The sequence below is a fragment of the Ailuropoda melanoleuca genome, chromosome 16, assembly GCF_002007445.2.
Source record: "Ailuropoda melanoleuca isolate Jingjing chromosome 16, ASM200744v2, whole genome shotgun sequence".
Taxonomy (NCBI): Eukaryota; Metazoa; Chordata; class Mammalia; order Carnivora; family Ursidae; genus Ailuropoda; species Ailuropoda melanoleuca.
Window position 1 is genome coordinate 83,450,684 of NC_048233.1, and position 20,876 is coordinate 83,471,559.

General features: G+C 59.2%; 1 protein-coding gene across 15 annotated transcripts in view; it reads right to left on the reverse strand.

Annotated features, from left to right (window-relative positions):
* Window positions 1-4,184: 4,184 nt before the first annotated feature.
* The window catches only part of NRXN2 (neurexin 2), a 96,827-nt gene continuing 80,135 nt past the window's right edge, over window positions 4,185-20,876 (reverse strand). For 10 of the 15 annotated variants that reach the window (XM_034645161.1, XM_034645164.1, XM_034645154.1 and 7 more), the window contains 3 exons: window positions 19,081-19,406; window positions 16,688-16,766; window positions 4,321-5,207 (listed from right to left, as the gene is read on the reverse strand). In XM_034645161.1, the coding sequence (XP_034501052.1) occupies window positions 4,321-5,207; window positions 16,688-16,766; window positions 19,081-19,406 (1,292 nt within the window). Of the gene's footprint in view, window positions 5,208-16,687; window positions 16,767-19,080; window positions 19,407-20,876 lie in introns of all 15 variants that reach the window. The other 5 variants (XM_034645165.1, XM_034645158.1, XM_034645151.1 and 2 more) reach the window with 2 other exon arrangements.

Here is a 20,876-nt window from a genome sequence, read left to right on the forward strand (position 1 = left end):
AGTAATGCTTCTCGAGGCAGGCACCCTGCTCTCAGAACTAGCCAGGGCCCCGCAGAATCCACTGGCACCACTCACAGGAAAAGCCCAGGCAAGGGCTCAGATAGACAGGGATGGACTCCCGAGCTCCCCTAACACAAATGCGGGTGCAGGCAGCCCATCGGGGACCCCACCGCTGCTGATCTACTGAGCTGCCCCAGACCTGTGCTCAGGTGATCTCTCCATTGCCCGTGTCACTGCTTCCGGGTACCTCCGCAAAGGGCTGTGCCCCTACACACGTGCGTGCGCACGCACACGCACAGTGATGGACGCAGCTGTGCTCGCACACGCGGGAAGATGAATGGAAAAACAGAAAGCCCTCCTTGCCCCTGGGAGGCAGGATCACTCCCTGGCCTGGTCTTATCCACCGCAGCCCCTGGGCCTCTTGGCAGGGGGGCGGGGGGGGGCCGAGGTATCGTGCCTCTCAGCCATTGGCCTGTGGCCACCCCTCAGTGAAGAACCCCAGGACAAGGGGGGTGGGGGTGGGGATCATGTTTGTAAAGCTGCCCGAAGGCAAGGGTGATTCTCCCTGCCCTGAACTTTGGTCCTGTCTGCCTGCTGCCCAGCGGAACCCCAGCTACTTTCTAACCCTTGTTCAGCATTCTTGGGGCTCCCTGGTGTCTAGAAGCTTCCAGAAGAAAGAACCTGGGGCTGGTGAGAGATGGCTCCTCCTTTCCCCTTAGAGCGTTCTCTCGTTCGCCACGTGGTCAGAGCTATCCCTCTGCCCACATTCACAGCAGCCTTGCTCCTGGCCTTTCCAGGGGGTCCCAGTCTTCTAGAACCCAGGACCTACCTGCTCCCAACATGTCCTCCCGTCACTGAACTCCACAGGACCTGGAAGCTGGGAGGGTCCAGGGCCCTGTCCCTCTCAGGCAGCTGGGGGGGTGTGTCATCACTATGGCCGAGTGGGTGCTGCAAAGGGAAAGGGGGCTCTCTTGGCAGTGGTCACAGGCCTGCTTTCCAGCTGCGTGCCACCACCCAAACGGCAGGCCTTCACTTGGGGCACCACAGGGAGCTCCTGACCCCAGAGACTACAGGGGCACCCTGCAAAGGAAGAGCCAAGGGAACTGGGTATGGAAGAAAGAACCCATCAACTACCCCCACAGCCTCATTCCCCCCATGGCGGTAGAGGCCTTAGGCAGTGGGGACAGGAAAGTGGCTCAGGATCCACTTTGGCCATTCTCCTGTCTCCAGCCAGGCCTGCAGCTTTCCCAGAAGGGTGTTTGGGGAGGGCAATGCAGGCTCCCTCGGCTCCAGAGCCACCTCCAGGAAAGCGACATCTTCCCAGAAGAGTCCCAGCCCTGGCTGAGCCTGTGTTCCCTCCCCTGGGGCGGTCGTGTGGTCTTCAAGGTCAAGGTATCAGCTAGACTCCACTTTGAGCTTCCTCCCCCACTCTGTCCTTGACCCTCCCCAGGTGGAATCCCCTGACATATCCCTACAAGTAGCAAATGTCAAGGAGGAAGCTTCCTGGAGTTTCTGTCACCCCCAGATGCTGTTTGCACACTCCCGGAGGTCACTGCCAGGCCAGCCAGACCCCAAGAAGCTCACCTCAGGCTCAGTGTTAAGTTCAACATCAGATGCCCAGACCAAGGAGCTGAGACTGAGGTGACCGTATCTCACAGATGGGTAAACTGAGTCAAAGGTAGAGTCCAGAAATCTTTCCTCTTACAACCAAGCCCTTGAGTGACAGGAGCTCTTAGCCTCCCGACACAGAGAGGAAACACCCAGTCCTATGGCCACATGGCAGTGAGCAGGACTGGGGCCTATCCTTCCAACACCTGCACTGTCCCTCTTTCCCGTCCCCTACTCTGACAGACTGTTCAGGACCATTCTAGAAATTTCTGGAGTAAGAATGTTCCCTTCTTGGCACCACGGAACTCCTGCCTGCCTCTATTTGTTTTCTTTGGCCGGTGGTGATGGGGCAGGGGAACCTGAGATGTTTCCATGCCTTGGACAGAAGGAGCAGCAGCAAAAGTCCCAGGGGCAAGGTCGTCACTGGCACAGGGACAGGATGTCTTGGCAAGACTGTCCCGAGTCAGGGCCTCCCCACCAGCTTCCACAGGGGGTTAGAGCTTATCTTAGTTTCCAAGACTGCGAGCAGTGGGGGACAAGCAGGGCCCCGTGCCTTCCCCAGGTATTGGTTCAGGAGGGCCAGGACAGGCCAAGGCTATGGAAATCCACACCTGGGGGCGGCTGCAGGAGAACCCACTCTCCCACCAGTGACAAGACCCTGGGGAAGAGCCCTTAAAGGTCCCTGGGGAAACACCCAAAGTAAGGAGGGTCCTCAAACAAAAGCCTCATTTCAGGATGGAAGGAAGGAGGGGGAGGCGGGGCTCCTGTGCACACCAAGCCCAGGACCCTGAGCGGTGTCCAGGCCTACACAGACCGGGCTTGGGAGCCGGAAAATGCTGCAAGAATGAGCTGGCCGGCAACGGAGCGGCCCGTGGATGGCAGCTCGCGAAGCCAATCCAATTGGCGGAGGCTGATGGCGAGCCAAAGGCCCAGGAAAGCGGAGCCAGGAGGGGCAGGCGAGATGCACTGAGCTAGAAAGTGGAGGAGACCTGAGCGGCGGAAGCGTGGCTGAGTCACGGCTCATGTGTCCAGTGGCGGGGCGATCCACCACCGCCACCTGGGAGATGAAGGCCACCCACACTCTCCCCCTGAGATGCCCGCCTGCTCGGGTCCTCACATGCAATCCTTCCCACCGACAGGCTTAGCAAATACACACCGGCGTCTCAGCGTGTGTGGGACCGTGGGCCTGTTCAGCGTCTCCAGGAAGGAGCACACACCTGGGGATGAGGTTGCGCAGCCTCAGGAGCCCCCACAGTCAGCCAGCATGGACTGGAGGGGACTGGGGGAGGGGGGCTGCAGACGATGGGGTCCAGATCCTTAGGGATGCAGCGAAAGCAGGGACTTTGGAGTTAGGCAGAACTGGGGGCGAGTGTGGACTCAGCCACCAAAGTTCTTGTCACCCAGGAGTAACACCACCTTCCCCCGGGGCCATAGCAAGATCCACGCACAGGCAGCCCCCTCAGAGGCCTAGACCCCCCTGAGCCACTAGGGGGCCACATGACGCTCTTGCCTCTGGGGGTTTGTCCTGACCCGCTCATGGGGGTGTGGGGGGTGGGCTCCCCCACCCCATACACCAGCTGTTCCTCAGCCCCCTCCTCAGGCCAGGAGGGACATGGGGGTGGGACAAAGACAGGCCGCCCCCAGGAGCCCAAAACCATGCTCAGCCCAAAACCATGCTCGGCCCAAAACTCTGGAGGCTACTTACCAGCTCTCACCAGCCTCAGTTCGGGCCCCAACCCCAGCCCAGAGCCAGGACCGATGTCCCAACAGTACCCACCCCGAAAAAACTGCACAGGACCGTTGGATTTGGAAAGTTTTTGTTTTCTTTTCCCACACATTTCCGGGGTTGGGGTGTTTTCCAAGACTCAGACACATTTGTTAACAAAGAGAAAAAAAACTGGGGGAGCAGGGAGCCCGTGGGCAGAGAAGTGACCCTAGCAGTCAGCGGGCAACGGCCGGCTCTCTTCCCTGGTGCCCGCGCCCAACGGGTGCCACAGGCTGCTGCTCGCGGTATCTAGATAATTTGTCTTTAATATATATCTGCATTTGCCTTTCCCCTCCCACCCCGCNACCCAAAGGTAGGAAAGGGAGAAACCAGACACACACAAAAAAAGAAGTGGAGAGGGAGGGTGGGGACAGAGACACACAGCAAGCCTGGGATGGGGGCCAGCGGGCTTGGGAAGAGAAGGAAGGCAGGAGGGACGGAGGGAGGAAGAAAAATGGAGGAAATGAACAGGACGAGTAGTGGACACTTTACAAAACCCCCAGCCTTCCTTCCCGCCCAACCCCACCAAAATAAAACTACCCCCCCCTTAAAAAAATAAATCAACCCAGGACTGTGAGCACGTGCCCTGCCCGGGGTGGGCGCAGAGCGGACAGGGACAGACAGCCCCAGGACTGACGGCGCCGCGGCCCAGGACGGCAGGAAGAAGGGGACGAGCACGGGTTTCCTTTTCAATTTTTTTCTTTCTTTCTTTTCATTTTTTTCTTCCGTTCGTTTTTTTTCCCTTTCTTTCTTTTTTCCTTTCTTTTCTTTTCTTTTCTTTTTCTTTTTTTTTTTTTTTTTTCGTTTCCTNTTTTGCGTTTCCTCTTCGTGAGAGAAGTCTGAGGCAGCCAGGGAGCGGGTCCCCGGAGCCCCGGCAGGGAGAGGGCGCACCGTCCTCCCGGGCCTTCCCGGGAGGGGCAGCTGGCAGTGGGGCGCGGTGCCGGGGCTCAGACGTAGTACTCCTTGTCTTTGTTCTTCTTGGCCTTGCCAGGCGTCTTGGGAGCGGCCGGGGCCTTCTCTTTCACCACCGCCCCGTTGCTCTGGGCCGAGTTACTGATGTAGTTCCGGCTCTGGTCCACCTGGTAGGAGCCCTCGTCGCGGTTGCGGTACTTGTACATGGCGTAGAGAAGGATCAGGATGCAGAGCGCCGCCGCCGCCACGATACCCACCACCATGCCCGTGGTGCTGCTGGACTCCCGGATCACCTCCACGGCGCCCGGCGGGCCCCGCTCCCCGGGCCCCGTGGGGTTGGCTGTGGGCAGACGGGGGAAGCCGGGGGCGGGGGTCACGCCGGGGCGCAGGGGAGGGGGCCTCCGCGGCTCGAAAGACGTGGGGGCCCCGGGCCCCAGGGGGGGGTTCTCCAGCAAGGGCTGCAGCGGGTCTCGGTGGTTCATTTTGCCCGCAGGCAGGTTGGGGGCCGGGGCGGAGGGGGCTAGCAGCACCCCGGGGGCGCCCGTGGCCCCATCTGTCCTGAGGTTGGGCCGGGGAGCGGGTTTGCGGGGTGAGAGGAGGGTGGTGCGGTCCGTGACCAGGGGGAAGGTGGTGTAAAAGTCCTCGTCGTCCGTGGGGGGGAGGCTGGAGTCAAAGACCTCCCCGGACGCAAAGCCCGAGGCCTCGATGGGCTCCTCGCAGTCGCTGTCGTCCTGCTCGGCCTGGCACGGGCCCCCGGCGGACGGGCGGTGGGCCGCGGGTGGGGGCAGGGTGTCTTGGGTGGCGCCCACCCCCGTGAGGAAGGGATAGAAGGTGGGGGGTGGGGGCACGAAGGGGGATCGGGTGGCCACGGGAGGGGGGTCTAAGGAGTCCTCCGTGATAATGGGCAATATTAACTCTCCTCCTAGAACAAGAGAGAGAAGAGAAAAGAGAGGGTGTCAGCGAGGGCGCAGGGTGCAGGCGGCGGGCACAGAGAGAGAAACAACAGCCTCACACACCCAAATCGGTTCCAATTGGCTTTGGCGGAGACTAGAGCGGGCCGGGCCCGCCCGCCAGCCGGAGCACTGCGCTTTAAGCGGGCAGCGGCTCAGATGCCCTGGGCACCCCACGCACGGGCTCTGTGGCTCACTGGGTTTTGGTCTTTTGTTTGTCTTAAGAAACCAAAAGGAACAGAAAGGAAAGGAAATCGAAAAGAAACGGAAAAAAAAAACTCTACTGGTTTAAGGCTTAAAAACAGATACAAGAGCAGCATTTAAACAAACCTAACAACAGTATCTTTTAGGGTTTTTTTTTTCTAGATTTTTCTCTTTTTTTGCTTTTGTTTTTTTTTTTTTTTTTTTTTTTTTTTAAAAAAGAANGTTTTTAAAAAAGAAGATAGCATACCACGGAATTCAGGCAACTTACATCAACAAATAGGCCGTGTGATTTTAGCATGAAGAAAAAAATTACAAACAGAGCTGTGTAAGCGGGTTCTCCCGGAAAAAATAAGAAAAAACAACTTTTCCGTACAACGTTTTCTGTCTATCTGTTTGGTATCTCCCTCCCTCACTCTTCTCTCCCTGGACATCTTGCTTCCTCCTGAATACTCTCTCTCCTCCCTCACTTGTGCCCTCTCCCCCTCATTAAACACAAAGCTAAAATCTGCACAGTGCAGGCTGGCATTGAGAAACTGTTACCACCACTTGGTGTCAGCGTGCGGGGCGGGGGAGCAGTGGGAAGGAGGGCTGGAGGAAGAGGTACATGACTGGCAGCTATGTAGGAATTGCTACATGGGTGAGAGGACTTGAGAGGGGATGATCATGGGAAGGAGCTCTGAAGGCTAATTGCAAACCGGCCATGGGAAGACGAGAAATTGAAGGTGGGAGGTGACAAGGTCCATGAGAAAGAGTGGGCAAGGAGGAGACAGACACTTTGGAGAAGGGTCCTGTCCCATTGGACTTTGGGTGAGGTGGTGAGAAGCCATGTAGAGGCAGGGAGGTGGGGAGGGGGTGGGAGTGAGGGAGGCAAGTGGACAGGGACACATGAGTCCTGAGCTAACCCTAATTCCCCGACTTTCTCTTTCTTCACCCTCCACCTCTGACCCCCACTGGCTTCCCCCCTCCCCCTCCCCAGAACCCCCATGGGCCGCCAGGACCTGACCAGGGCTTGACTGCCTCTGGCCCTCTTATTATTGTTAAAACAATAATAAAACAACGGAAAAAAGAAGAAAGCAAAAAAAGAAAAGAAAATACATACACAGCCAACTGGGAAGGAAGCACTTGCTAAAACAGGGCCCAGGGCGGAGGACTAGTGGGGAAGGTTTGGGGGGGGGGTGATTAGGTCTCCTCTAATCTAGGTCTGATAACTGAGGTACCCTGGGCATAAACTGCAATTCCCATCAGCCCCAAAGAGTGAGAACTACAACTCCCATTAGCCCTTGGAGGGGTGTGGACTACAATTCCAAGCAGCTCCTGGGTCAACTCCCATCAGCCCACTGCCCTTTCCCCAAATACTGCAACCCACGGGCCTGGGGTAGAGCCAGCTGGAGTCTGGCTCTAGGGGGCTGCCGGGAGGGCTTCCTCCTCTTGGGCATCTCTGGGTCTGGCTGGGGTTGGAGATTTCCTCTCTAGCTTTCCCTCCACCCAAGCCCTGCTCCCATCTGATTGCCTCTCCCCAGTCTCTGCAGGGCGTGGTTTTCATGGCTCCACAACCACCTACCCCCTCCATCGGAAGCATCCCAGGGCTCCACTGCAGCCAAGCCAGCCATGGGCCACTGCCACATCTTTGCGTCCCTTCTCCTGCTCCTTGCACCCTAAGCCCTCCAGTCTCTGTGCTTGCTGTTCGAACACTGCCGATCTTCACAGCCCAAGCTCCAGCAACCTGGCAGAGCTGTCCTTGGCCACAACTAGCCCGCCACAGCCAAGATCTTGCCACTGAACTGATAGCCTGGCCGAGCTCCTGAGGCTGCTCTTCCTACCAGGCTCTACTCTCCCCCTGGGCCAGGGCTCACCTGCACCCCAGACTGTGAAGCCCCGGGGCACCTGGCCCTCCTGGGGCTCAGTCACACTGAGAAACTGAGCCAAAAGCAGACAAGCATGTTCTGTGGAGCTGGGACCATCCAACATTGGCCTTTTTATGGAGGAGGATGCTGAGGCCTGCGGAGGGCAGGACTTCCCAAGATCACGAGGGCCACGTCTCACAAGGAGCCTGGAAAGGCCTGATTCACCCTCCCCGCGCCTGTGGTAATCTGCTTGACTCTTAGCTTGATTGTTCACCTGGGAGGCCGCCCCGTGTGACTGTGGACAAGCTTTTCTTACCCTCTGGACCTCAGCTTCCTCGTCTATAAAACTAGGGTACTGGGCTCCAGGCCCAGGGTGAGGCCAAGGCCTGGCTCCCACAGACCTCCAGCCTATGGATGAACAATCTGTCCCCCTAACCCCTCCTGAGCTCTGGACCCACTATGGATGGCCCAGCACCCGGGTCCCTGGGTAAGAGCCACACTCAACTCTCAGCTCTTGGGGGGAGGCTGGCAGCCTGTGTCCAATCATGGCAGGGTTCCCCTCCCTGCTGGACCATACTCCCTGCCCTCTTCCTGACTTTGCCTTCTGTTCACAACACCTTGCCCCCGCAGATATCTCACTCATCCTTCAAGTCCAGCCAAATACCTCCTCTTCCAGGAAGGCTTGAGGCCCAATTGTCTGTCTCCCTAGCACCCAGCACTGGGCCTGGTACAGAGGAGGGGCTCACTGTGTTTTGACCAACGGAAGGGGAGGAATACTCATCAAGCGTGTTCTCTGAACCACGCCAAGGCAACGGGGTTCTGAACATCCCGTGTCTCCTGGCCCACGGTCAGCAGGCACTGCTGAGTTCAGCCTGACAGGCGCCTTGCTCCATGGGCCCAGCTCTCATCCACAGCCATCTCTACCTTTGATCTTACATGGGGCCACCAGTGGCTTCTGGCAGCTTCAGGATCAGGCTTGTGGTCCTCAACCAGCTGCCCATTGCTAGGGCCCAGGGAGGAGTCCCTTGTTGGGGGCACGTCATGCCCTAGAGGGGTTGATCAGGCCAATCAGGGCGCAGACCTTGTCTCTCTACTCTCTTTCTCACCCCCAGATAGACTGGGGGGGGGCGGGGGGTTTCAGGCCTTGGGCCACAGACAAATCCTGCCCAGCCTGAGCCCTGTGCAACCATTTGCCCCAACTGACTGGTTCTTTAAGTCCTTGAAGCACACAGGCCCCCCCCAAGTTCCCCCTGTGCAGTCTCCCCGGGCTCCAGAGCCCTCCCAGGCCTGGTCACACTGACTCTTGCCCCTGCCCTTCAACCCCAGCTGTGTCTTGGTCTCCATATCTGGGTCTCAGCCCTGTCCCTGCTCCCCCAGCGTCTGTAGGACCTGTCCCTGGGCCCTGCTCTGTGCATGGCTGTGACAGCGTCTCCTGCACTCACCCACATCCTCCACACCGGCCTCCATCTCTGTCCCCCGCAGCTCCTGCTCTCTCCACAAGATAGCATGCTGCCGAGACCCCACACTGTCTTCCTTCCCCCATATTCACTCCAGCCAATCTGGGCTCTGAGGCCAGCAAGTCACATGCAACATAGGGTACTGGGTTCTCCTGGGGTCATACACTGGTCTGGGAGGGATCAGGCAAGCTTGCCCTTGTGAGGGTCTGGAGGAGGGGAGGACTCCTCACCGTGAAAGTCCAAACAGGGGCTTCCTGGGCCGCCCTTCCCACTGGGCACTGGAGGGAGCAAACTCACAAAGACTTGTGGTGCCTGGGACCCCGGGTTCAGCTCTACAAGGGTGCACCCAGGGATGGGGTGCCCCTGGGAGTCTGATAAAGACCCTAGGTCACTTCCGTCCCCTCCCCCACGTCAGGCAGCCACAGCGCTTGGAAGTACTCACAGGTGCATTTCTCACAGACGCCACCCTCCTCCACTCTTATATTGAATGTCAGGGCATGTCAGTCCCACTCGCTAGAGAGAATTCCATCTGGCCAAGGAGACCAGCAACCATTCCTGAGTACCCCTCCTCCCCTAGCTCCCCTACCTCTAGGGGCTGCTGCCCCAGCAAGCTGAGCTCTTTCTGCCTTTAGGGCACAGAGGCTCCTGACTGGAAATCAACCCAAGAACCCCATTCCCACCCAAGCAGGATGTGCCCACCCCCAAAGGAGCAAGGACAACTGAGGCCAAATGTCGGAGCTCAGCCAGCAGCCGGCAGAGGCCTCACCCACCAGCGCCGGGTACCTGCCAGAAAGCCATTAGGCCACAGGGCATTTCGTGTGGGTTAGAAACAAGGCAGGGCCCTCAACATGGCCATGGCCCTTCGGGTGCATGACCTGGCAAACGGTATCTCTGTACACAATCAGAATAAGGTGTTCTGTCTTCCTGGGGGACACAGCCCTGCTCCCAGGACCGGGACAAGCGGCTTGGTGAGCAGAGAGCACGACTAGATTTCAGCCCTTACTCACCTGTTCCAGCAGGTGTGGTGGCTGGAAGGATGGAGCCCCACCCCACTCGGACACCCCAGCTCAGCAACAGCAAAAATCAAGGCGGACGCAAGGTCAGGCGGGTGTGTGTGTGTGTGTGTGTGTGCACGCCCAAGTGCTCAGAGTCTGTTTCTGTGCACCTGGGCATACGTCTCTAAGTCTGTGTGTGCGTGTGAACCTCGATGGACCTGAGCGCACGGACGGGGGTGTTAGGGAATCTGCACGTCAGCGAGCCTCTCGCTGTGTCCGCCCGCCTCTGAGCCTGGGTCAGAACTCTTGTGCGTGTGTCAATGCCTGCCTGTGCCGCTGAGAACGTGTGAGCACGTAGGCCTCTGAGTGCCCCTTTCCCCAAATTCATTTTCTCCTTTTCCTGGCCACCGAGACTACATTTCCCAGCATCCCTTCCGATTGGGTGTGGCAACAGGCCTGAGCGGTGGGCTCTGCTGGGTACTGGCCCACAGAAGGCTCCTGTGTGGATCTCCGTGCTCTCTCTCCTCCTTCCGGTGACCTTGCAAACGAGCTGAACGTCGGGGAACAGCCATAAGCTGGAAGGAGTCTGGATCAAGCACCCCCTTGGGGCAGAGCCACCTGCTGCCCGGGAGCACCCTGGTGGGGCTTCAGCTGAGTGAGAGACCTCCCTCGAAGCACCCACTGAGATTTGGGGGCCATCTATTCCAGAAACCAGCGCTACCTGAACTAATACAGACACTGAACCAGAAACGTGCGTCCCAAAAAACGGCAGCCTTCCCATAACAATCCAAGGAAACAGCTGGAAAGATGCAGAACCATAAAACGCAGGGGGAGGACATCTGGTTCCGACCCTGCTTGTGATGGCCATGTGCCTGTTGAGGCTCGGGCACAAAAGGAACCTGCCAGAAAGTCGGGGTGACAGTGCTGGCTTTTACTGTCTGCTTTCAGTCACATACCACAAGAAGCTGACGTTAGGCAAGAGTGGGTGGGTTTGCAAGCAGAGACAGGAACAGAGAGAGCCCAGAAACGTGGGGCTTGCCAAGCGTCAGAAGAGCCCCAGCTTCCAACCCGCAAATCGCAAGAGAGGTCAGGAATGGCTTTGAGGGACAAAGACCCAGGGAAACCTCCACCTGAATGAGGAGGGCTCAGCCACGCCCCACAGATCAGACTACGGACGTGGCCTTCCCACCTACTGTTTCAAATGCCCTCAAAATAGTCACGACTAAATTCAGAGAAAGGCAAGGAATCAGAGAAACAAGGAAATAGACGCTTGACACGTCTGTCTAGGAAAGAACACGGAGTATAGTTACCTTGACTGCTTGAGCCTTTGGGCCCCCAAACATGTAGGAGCAGGAAGTGGGCTGCCAACACCACGGGGCCCCCATGAAGGACATTTTCCCAACACCCACTTCAGAGATGGCCATGGAGGACAAGAGCTGGGAAGAGCCTCACGCCAGGGCCACAGACAGAGACGAGGGAGTTTCTCAAAGACAGGAGAGGCAGGGTGTAAGAAAGAAGCTTCCCCACTGCAGTGGGGGGGGAGTCTCTCGCACTGCGAGCTGGCTGGATTTCCTCAACACTTAGAACTAGGGGCCTCTGGGTGTCGTCGTCCATCCCTCCCTTTTTTGAATTAGAGTTTTTACTGTGGTGGCTGCCGCTGACCCACCCCTGGATTCGGGGGGTGTGCTGAGCTGTGTGGACAGTGAGATCCGGACCACATATGGGTCCTCGGGAGCAAGTCTGGACCCAATAAGTGGGCCGCCACCTGCCAGACGCCCTCACCTTTGCCAAGAGGGCCCCGAGTGGGTGGGGCTTCAGAGTGTCTCCCTCGGGGAGGGGTGGCTGTGCTCTGTGGGCATCGGGAAGAGTGAAGTGGATGGTTGGTGACCCAAAGGCCACATTGGGCAGGCAAATTGCTAGCTGGTCCCCAAATCTGTTTCTGCTTCCTCCTTGGGGCACAGCAAGGCCACACCCTCCTTGCCTTCCTGGACGCAGAGCTGTGGCCACGTGACTAAGCAGAAGCAGCGGGTGTCCTGTGTGTCTGGCCCCCGGGCCTGACCCATAGAACCCACCCTTTCCTGACCCCACCTGTTGATCACCTTCCACCACAACCGAGAAAGTCAGCTGGGGAAGGGGACGAGGCCCGGAATCAGCGCCTGCCGGGGAGCTGCCCACCCACCAGGAACGCTGGTTTGTAACCTTCCGTGAAGGACAAACACAGGTGTTATGGAGGTCACCGTTACAGCAACGGGTGTCACCCGAAGAAACGCTGGGATGCGAGCACATTTGTGCCTCCATGTTTCTGAGCTAAGTGTGTAGGTCTGAGCGAGTGTGTCTGCGTGTCTGTGGACTTGAGCCTGTGAACACGTCGGAGGGCCTCGCGTGTGTGTGCATGGGGGCCAAGGCTCAGGAGGGTGCACACCTATGGGGTGAGTGCACGAGCTGTTCCCGTGGCCTGAGCACACGTGGGCGTCTGGGAATCTGAGTACGCACGTCCGCAGGCACCCTTGTGGGTCTGAGCAGCTGCATGTGCTCGCACGGAGGCGGGCATTTTGCTGGGTCTGAACCTGGTTGTCTGGCCCGAGGGCCTGAGGATGGGAGGCCTTCCCCACACAGCTCAGGTGTACGTCTGAGCACGGGAGTAAGTGTGTCAGTACCTGTGAGGGCCCCTGTGGGCCAGTGTAGACATGAGCGTGTGTGTGTGTGTGTGTGTACACGCCACTGTAGGACTCAGGACGAGTCTGTATGTCTCGAGAGGTCTGAGCATGTGTGTGGCTCCCAGCATGTGTGTGAGTCTGAATGTATGTGTCTGCGTGTGTGCATGTGTCTGAGCGTGTGTGTGTCTCTGAACACATGGGTGTGAACGCAAGAATGAGCCTCTGCAGGTCTGAGCTACGGGGGGCCTCGGAGGGTCCCTCTCATGGGGCCATGGGAGGGGGCAGGCGTGGGTCTAAACGAATGTCCAGATGAGCATGGCCCCTGGGGTCTGGGGACACAGAGCCCACCTCGGCGGATGTGTGCACACGTACCCTGTGGATCTCGGCACACGGGTGCCTTTGGTGTGCACATGGGCGTGCCTCAATGGGAATGAGGCACACATGCTGGGACACGACATCCCTTCGAGGCTGTGTTTGTGCGTCCTGGGGCCTGTGAACTTATTCTCGGGACACCGTAGGTCACGCGGGATGCAGCACGAGTGCTCACTTGGATGGAGCTGTGCCACATGCACCTCTATGAGCCTGGGCGCAGGTGCCTGCCTCCCTGAGCACACGCAAATGGGTGTGCGTGTGCACGTGCGCGGCTACACCTCGGAGGGCTGAGCACACGTTTCTGCACATGCGCACACGGTCCCTCTGAACCGTCTGTGAGCATCTGTAAGTCCGAGCACGCACAGAGGACGTGGCCGGAGCACGTGTGTTATGCAGGTGGATCTGTACACATGTATGTGCCTCTGCGAGCTGACTGCGGGTGTGGAACTCTGGGAGTCCAAGGACGCGTGTAGACAAGCTCATGCTGTCCACATGCACGCTCGCACATGCACATCGCGAGCGTCTGAAATATGTGGGTGCCTCTGAGCGTGTGCATGTGATCCCAAACATTTGGTCTGTGCCTCAATGGGTGTGAGTGTGTGTGAGCGTGCCTCCGTGGGCTGAAGACGCCCCGTGTGTACACCTTGGTGTGACAAGAACATGTAAGTGTGAAACACTGTGGGTCTGAGCAAGTGGGCACCTGTGAGCGAGTGGGCAGGTGTGAGTTTGCTGTGAGATCCATAAACGTACATGCAGGGATGTATGTGTGTGCACCTCTGTGCGTGCACGTAAACGTGCGCCTCTGCGCGTGCATATAAATGTGCATCTCTGCGCGTGCACGTAAACGTGCGCTTCTGCGCGTGCATATAAATGTGCATCTCTGCACGTGCACGTAAATGTGCATCTGCGCGTGTACGTAAATGTGCGCCTCTGAGGATCTGAGTCTGGGTGTGCACTTCCTGTGCACCTCAAGGGGTGCACACTCCGATCCCTACAGGGGCCAGACCCACAACATAATGTGAGGGTCAGGCTGGCTAGGACAGGGAGACGTTACCCACTTTGCAGAGCACGCCCCACTAACAGCGCTCCCATTCAAAAGAATCTAAACACTGTATCCGGCAAACAATACCCTTCTTTGACTGGATTGTCAACCTCAGGTGAAATGCCCATGTTAGATGATGATTTCACCAAGCTGCAAGGAGGAGGAGGAGGAGGAGAAGAAGTGGGGTCTGGGGACTGTGAAGGGGCCCAAGTCAAGAGAAAGGGTGGAAAGCGAGTCGGGATGATCCGAGGCTTGACAGCTGGATGCAGGGAGGAGGGTCTGGCAGGTGGGAGGGATGCAAATGCCCTGGGGTCCCTTGAGTCAGCCCGTGGGTAGCCATTGCCTCCAGCCAGGCTGCCTTCACCTCTAATGCTGACCTTGGAGCCCAAGGAGCTAGAGGAAAAAGCCTCCCTGTATGGGGGCACAGGAGGGCCTCTGGCTGGAGTCCCCTTTCCCTCTAAGTAGGGGAGTGGCATGGTCTAGATCAGCTCAAGGGGCTCTGGAGTCATCTTGGTCTTCACCTGGCCTCCCATCAAGATAAAAATCCAACTTGAAGCATTTCAGAGTGGGGCGAGTACGCAAATGCAGGCGTGCGCCTTGCACGTCTCAGGGAGAGCCGGGACCTTCGGACGGCTTCCTCTGGAGGCTGAAGCACACACTCTGCCCTTATTTTGAAGCCAGGTGTCGGGCTGCCCACCGGCCTCTCCCTATCCCCCAGCTTCCATTCCTCCTCCGCCCTCCAGCCTCCCCTCATAGGCTTGGCCCTTTGACTGGGAGGGCAGCTGACCCTGCCTACTTCAGCTCCGCCTCACTCCCTTGTCTCCATGCAGCCTGAGGGAGCTCGGCCCCCAGTGCATACACTCGGCGCCACAGCTGGGAAGCTAGAATCTTGGTAGATAGCGTGTGGCCCTGGTATGGCCCGGGATGTGCTGTGTGTCCCCGCACAGTGGCCGTCTGGCCCAACACTCCTCTCCGTGGGGTCCAGGGAGAGCAGACCCCTCCTCTCACCCGGCAGTCCCCGCCCCCGCAGAGTGAGCACATGTGTGCAAACACATGGGACGGGGCCAAATGCCCTTCTCTCATGACCTGCCAGCCCTTTGTCCCCAGAGTCGTATCCCAGGGCTCTCACGGGGCCGTTTATCACAGCCATTTGTGGCAGGCCTGGGCTCGAGGCACGGCCTCCACCTCCAGGAAACCCCAGTCCTGACGAGTCAGAGGGGTAAAGCAGAATCTGGGGGGAGTGCCATATTGAAGCTGCCAGATGCCCAGAACCTCCCAGAGCCACGGCAGAGCGTGAGGGTGCCTCCCTGAGCTGAGATGGCCTAGTGAGATGGAGCCAGATGGCCCCCCAGCAGAGGAGCCTCCCCACAGTGGAGGGCGTCTGTTCCAGAAAGCACCAGCTCTTGGCTGTGGACAGAAAGGCCTTTCCAACCCGATAGCCTACAGCTCCTCCAAGCGCCTCAGGGCCCAGGACCACCAGACAACCCTCTGCAGCCCTGGTCTATGGTGTCGGGGGGCCTGTACCCCAGAACTGCCTCTGCCCTTGATCTCTGGAACCTGAGCCTCTGCCCCAAGGCTCCATGGTTTTTCTTGCTCTCCCCACACTCCTTCCACAGTTGCGGCCTGTCATCAGCCTGAGCGTCTCCTCTGGGACTGGCAGACACCCCCCCATGCCCCCACCCCAGGCCAGATTCACAAGATATGCCCCAGTCACACTGCCCGCCTCACCTGACCAATCACCTCTCCCAACCCTTCAGGCATCCGTCCCAACCTCCAGCCTTCCAGTAGCAACAGCCCAGGTGCCACGCGTTGCAAGGTAACCAGAAGAAGTCTCTGGAAACCCAAGCCAGGGATGAGGCTCCCGCAGGCTCATCCGGGCCACCACCAACTCCCATGATCCCTCACTGCGAAATCTGGCCACATTCAGTCCTTCCTCCCTCCCTGCGGCCAGCTGTGAGCACCAGGACGTCAGCCCCTCAGGCTCTCGCTCCCCCCGGCTCCTCTCGGCCACCCCCAACCTGCTCAGCTGAGCAGCCTTTGCACCCACCGCACCACTCCATCCCCACACTTCTCAGTTGGCACTCAAGGCCCACACTTCCTTTGCCAGTCGGGTCTCTCTCTGGGGCCACACCCTTCTCTCCAGCTGAAAGGATCCAGCAGAGGCCTGGAATGCCACCCCCAGGAAGCCTTCCCTCCCAGCCCTGCTCTCCTGCAACAGCAGCTGCTCCACTAGAAATCTAGACCAGATCTCAGGTCCCAATCTCCTCAAGGGACCACACATCTGGCTAGGGGCGCCTCCCAGCCACACACTGCCCGACACAGCGCTGCCGTGAGGTTGGCCTGGCAGCCCTGGCAGAGTGTGTGGCCACCTCCCTGAGGCCAGAAATGAGGAGGGTCCTGGATGCAGCCGAGATCGCCTCTACTGCTGACCCAGGGAAAATCAGGCCACAGGGACTGATGGGAGTTGCAGTTCTGGACCAAAGAGCTGATGGGATTTGTAGTTCCTAGGCCTGCATTCCCCCACCTTCTCCCCCCTCCACCCCATACCCAATAAAGACTCATGGGAGCTGCAGTTACTCATCTTGCTAGGGAAAAGTCTCCCTCTTTCCTTCCCAGCATTCCTTGGCCCTGAACCCCAGGATCCCAAGCTAAGGACCTTACTATCTCATGGGGCCGGGGCATCAAAGGGCCAGAAACTGCCTTGCCAGAGGGACAACTTGAGGGACCTGGAGGGGAATGGCAGGAAGGCAGAGGAAGCTATCAGGGAAAGGTAAGGCCTGGCAGCAGGCCCCTTGGGCTGGGGCCAGGTGGCAGGGACAGTCGCCCCCCCCCCATCAGCGTCACCCGGGCCCGGGGCAGGGGAGGGGGGAAAGGCACTCACCAGTACTGGGCTCACACTCTTCCAGGTCCTCGTCATCACTTGGACACTCGGCAGAGGCCACCAAGAGGTCATCTGTGTTCTGTGGGCGAGAGGAGGGAGGGGTGGGGAAGAGGGTTCGGGGGTGCGTCAGTAGGCCCCAAAGTCACCTCTTGAGGTGTGGGGCCACACAGGAGATGGGTGCTGGGCTAAGACACACACCCTGGTCCGTGCCCCATTTCTCCCATTGCTGGCTGGGTGACCGACAGCCCCCCATTCCCCACTGTGCAAAGACAGACTGGCCAGCACCCACCCTGAAGCAGCTCCCACGGCTCCCAGGGATCAGTGAGATGGCTCATGCTGTGTCTTCTATTTCTAGGAAGCCGGGGAGACTGGACGCTGGACCTTGGGGTGCAGGGCATCAGGGAAATGAAGCATGGGGGCCTCTGGAGGCCAGCACAGGCAGAGAAGGGGAACAGGACCTGGGGGGGTGGCTCTTGGCTCCAACCTCACTACCCCACCACCCTCATCTCTCTCCCAACCCCCTTCCCAGAGCCCGGAACCAGGCTGCACACGATAATTAGGGCTGTGGTTGCCATGACAACGGGAGTCGACTTTGTCAGCATTTTCTCTCCTCCTGATTGCAAAAAAAGAGAATCCCCAAGATGAGTGAATGTAAGGGGGTGGGGAGGGGAGTGCACTCAGGGTGTGTTAGGGAAGAGACCCCAAGGAGGGAAACCCAGAGTCCAGGCAGGAATGGTGCCCAAGAGACTGCACGGTGTGGGGAGAGGCTCCTGAAGGCCAAGGGTGGGTGGAGTGCGGGGTAAGGAGGTATGAAAGGGTCACACGGTGCCTCTTCTCCACTCCCACACCCCCCACTTCACCTCCCACCTTCAGAAGACGGGTTTTCCTTCTGTATCCTTGCTCCCCTGCACCAGCCTCTCCTGTGGGGTCTTCTCCAGCACAGCTATGACCCCTAAGGCCCCCACCCCTCTCTTCCACCTGGATGGTCTGCCCATCACCCTCCCACTGAGACTGGGGGACCCTTCTTGCCTCTGGGCACTGGGCATAGTTGGTGCCCAACCTTGGGTAGGACCAGGCCTTTCTCCCAGGGCTCCCTGCTCCCTGGGGCAAGGCCTGGCACTCAGGGTCCCTAGCTTTTCTTAGCAGTGAAGGCAGAGGGGAAGAGGGTTCAGACTTATCTCTCCTGCCTGCATGAGGCTGTCAGCCAGTGCCCGGCCCCCTACAGCACAGACTGGCAGGGATGAGGGGAACTCGAGCTCATTTACAAACACTGAAGGCAGGCTGATGGTGGAGTTGGGGCCCACCCCCCCAGACCGCCCCCAGATCTCTCCCTCACCCTGGGAGCACAGAGTTCTCTCCAGGCACAGAGGCTCAACAGCCTTGGGCGACGAGGGACAGAAGTAGCTTGGGCAGGGGGGCGGGGTGACTGAGTAAGGTCTCCTATGCCAGGTGTGAGCCGTCCCTGAGCCACAATCATCAATGGCAACAACCAGAAAACTCAGCTGGGCCCCCGAGTTGCCTCCATAAGTCACACATGCTCAACTGGCTTTTGGCACCAGGAAAGCCAGGCCTGTCCTGCCCCATGAGAGCCTCATTCCCCAGATATGCCCCCCTTCTGGGTACAAGAGAATATAAACTCAAGTCACTTGGGCTTGACCTGATCCAGAGAGGGCAGCTGAGCTGGAGGGGCAGGCAGTGGGGAGGGTAAAGCACCAGGGCACTGTCCGCACCAACACCCCCATCCGATCCACAGGCACAGGGAACCCTGAGGCTGCCAGGCAGGGGCATCCGCTCAAGGTCCCGAGGAGAGGACACGAGAAGGCAGTAGGCTTGGAGTCCCACTGTGAGGACACCAGCAATCGGGGAGACACTGTTCCGGGCCTCCGCCAGCCTCCAGAGAGGGGCAGCCACCCCCAGCTGAGCCTCTGGCCTCTCCAGGGCGGTCTCCTAGGTGCCTGGCCGGAGCAATGCAACCCTGGTTGTACCCATCTCCTGCTCGCTGCCCACACCATACCGGGCCCGGCCTTCAGTATGGGGCAGGCAGACGGTCATTCCACCTTCACCCCAGTCCAGACTTCCTCCCTCTTAGGTGGTCTTCCCGGGTCTAGCTGGAGTACCGAACTCCCCCTTAATGCTGGGCCTGGCCCCTAGAAACAGTGACCACCTTCCCATGTATAACATCCCTGGTCCCCAGGGCAAAGGCCACTTCGTGAAGAGAGGCCTTTCCCACCTCACCTGAACTATCACCATGACGACAAGGATGAGAGAGCAGCCTCCAGAATCCCACCAGACCTCTCAGACCCTCCCCTGGGCGCCACCATTGCTCCGCAGACATCAGCCCCGTCCCCCACCCAAGGCCTCGATTCTCGTGCATCAGCCCCAAGGGCCCTCACCTGGGTGGTGCTGTCCCTCAGCGTGGGGGAGCGGCCCCGGCGTGTGGTCGTGGTAGCCATGGTGGTGGTGGTCTCCATGATGGTGGTGGCCATGTCGGCCAGCAGGGTGGTGGCCGTGGTCTCCGCACTGAGCAGCACGGACGGCCCCTCCCCCACCAGGCGCAGGTGGCCCTCAGTCCGCACATTGGGGTCGCTCTCGGCGGCCAGCGCCAGCACCTTGAGCCCATTGTAGTAGAGGCCGGACACCTGGCCCTGGAAGGGGCGGCCCTGATCCCGGCCCCCGATCTTGATGGCAGCCTGGCTGTTGAAGATGGTCAGCTGGCGGCCTGGTGGGGAGGGGAATTGGTGGGGGCAACAGAGGAGGGGCAGGCAGCGGGGGAGAGATCAGAGAGGGATGGGGAGAACAGAGGGAAGCCAAGGGAAGGAAAGAGGACCGAGAGGGAAACCAGCAAGGGGGCGGGGGTGGGGGGTTGGAGAAATGAGGAAGGGGCAGACACCAAAGGGAAAGTCCTCGTCAGCCACAGCCCCCAGCCCAGCCAGGTGGGGACCCCGGAGGGGGAGGGTCCCCAAGGCACACATGGGCTGGGAAAGGGAGCCCAGCTCCCCCCTCTCCCCGCCATGCTCATGCCTCTGACCTTCCCATCCCCCTCTCCTCTCCTGCTCCAGGGGCATCGCCCCCCCATTTCTTTCCCTTCCCTCCATTTGATCCCCATCTTCTCCCTCTGCTTCCCCAAACATCCCACACCCAGTATCCAGCCCCGAGCCATGGAGCCCTCAGAAGCAGCAGACAGAGGAGACAAAGAGGCAGAGACAGAGAAGGAGACTGCCAGGCTGAGTGGTCAGTGTGTGTCAAAGCAGAGAGGGAGGCGACACTGACGTGCCAGAGGTGAGGACGGTGCGCGGGAGGAGGGCTGGCGTGCGCGAGGGTGGGAGCAGCCACGCAGACCCCACTCTGCCCTGCCAGCCACCACCCAGCCCGCTGAGCTCTGGCCAGGCTCCCCTCTCTCCTCCCCCCTCCAAGCCCCAGCCGCTGCCCTGCCTGGGGAACCAGGCCCTGGAGAGCAGAGGCCTTCCTCCCCGCCAGGACGTGCAAGCACAGAGATGGAAAACGTTAAAGGGACCTTGCTTCGCTCGCTGACAGCCAAAAAACACCGCTCCAGCTCCAGTCTCGCTCCCCACTCAGCATGACACCTCAGCATTCCCACCTGGGTGGGGTTCGGCTGTTGTTTTTGGTTTTAGTGGATCTGGGGGTCGGTTTAACCCTCTGAATTTGTTGCTTTGGTTTGGTTTTTAGAAAAGATATTTATTATGTTTAAGTTTAGATTTAACTTTGGTTTTGGTGTTGCTTATTTTGGGAGGAGGGGGGCAGAGGAACTACTCCATTGCCCCCTGCTCCCCTGGACCTTCAGCTGCGGGCGCTGGGGGGTTTAAGACCTGGCTTAGCCCTTGTTAGCCTCTGGTTAGTGCCTCGTTAAAGATCTGGTTTAGAGTTAGGTGTCTGTAAGCCCTGCCCCCAAACCCTGGGCTGATGATAGTCCAACTTGTGAAACCCACACTCTCTTTGGAAACACGGGTTCCCTGGGCCACCAACCATCTGTCTGGTCTGCAGCCAATGACCGTCCACGGTGGGGGGAGTCTGCTCGGCCCTCTGCTCGGCCTCTCCGCCTCTGGCACCCTCCCTCTGCCCAGCCCCATACTCCGCCCTGGAGCAGCGTCCCCATCTTACAAATGGGGGAGCCGGGGCCCACAAAAGCTGAGCACTGGTTAGTAACAGCTGGAATACCAGACCCAGAGAG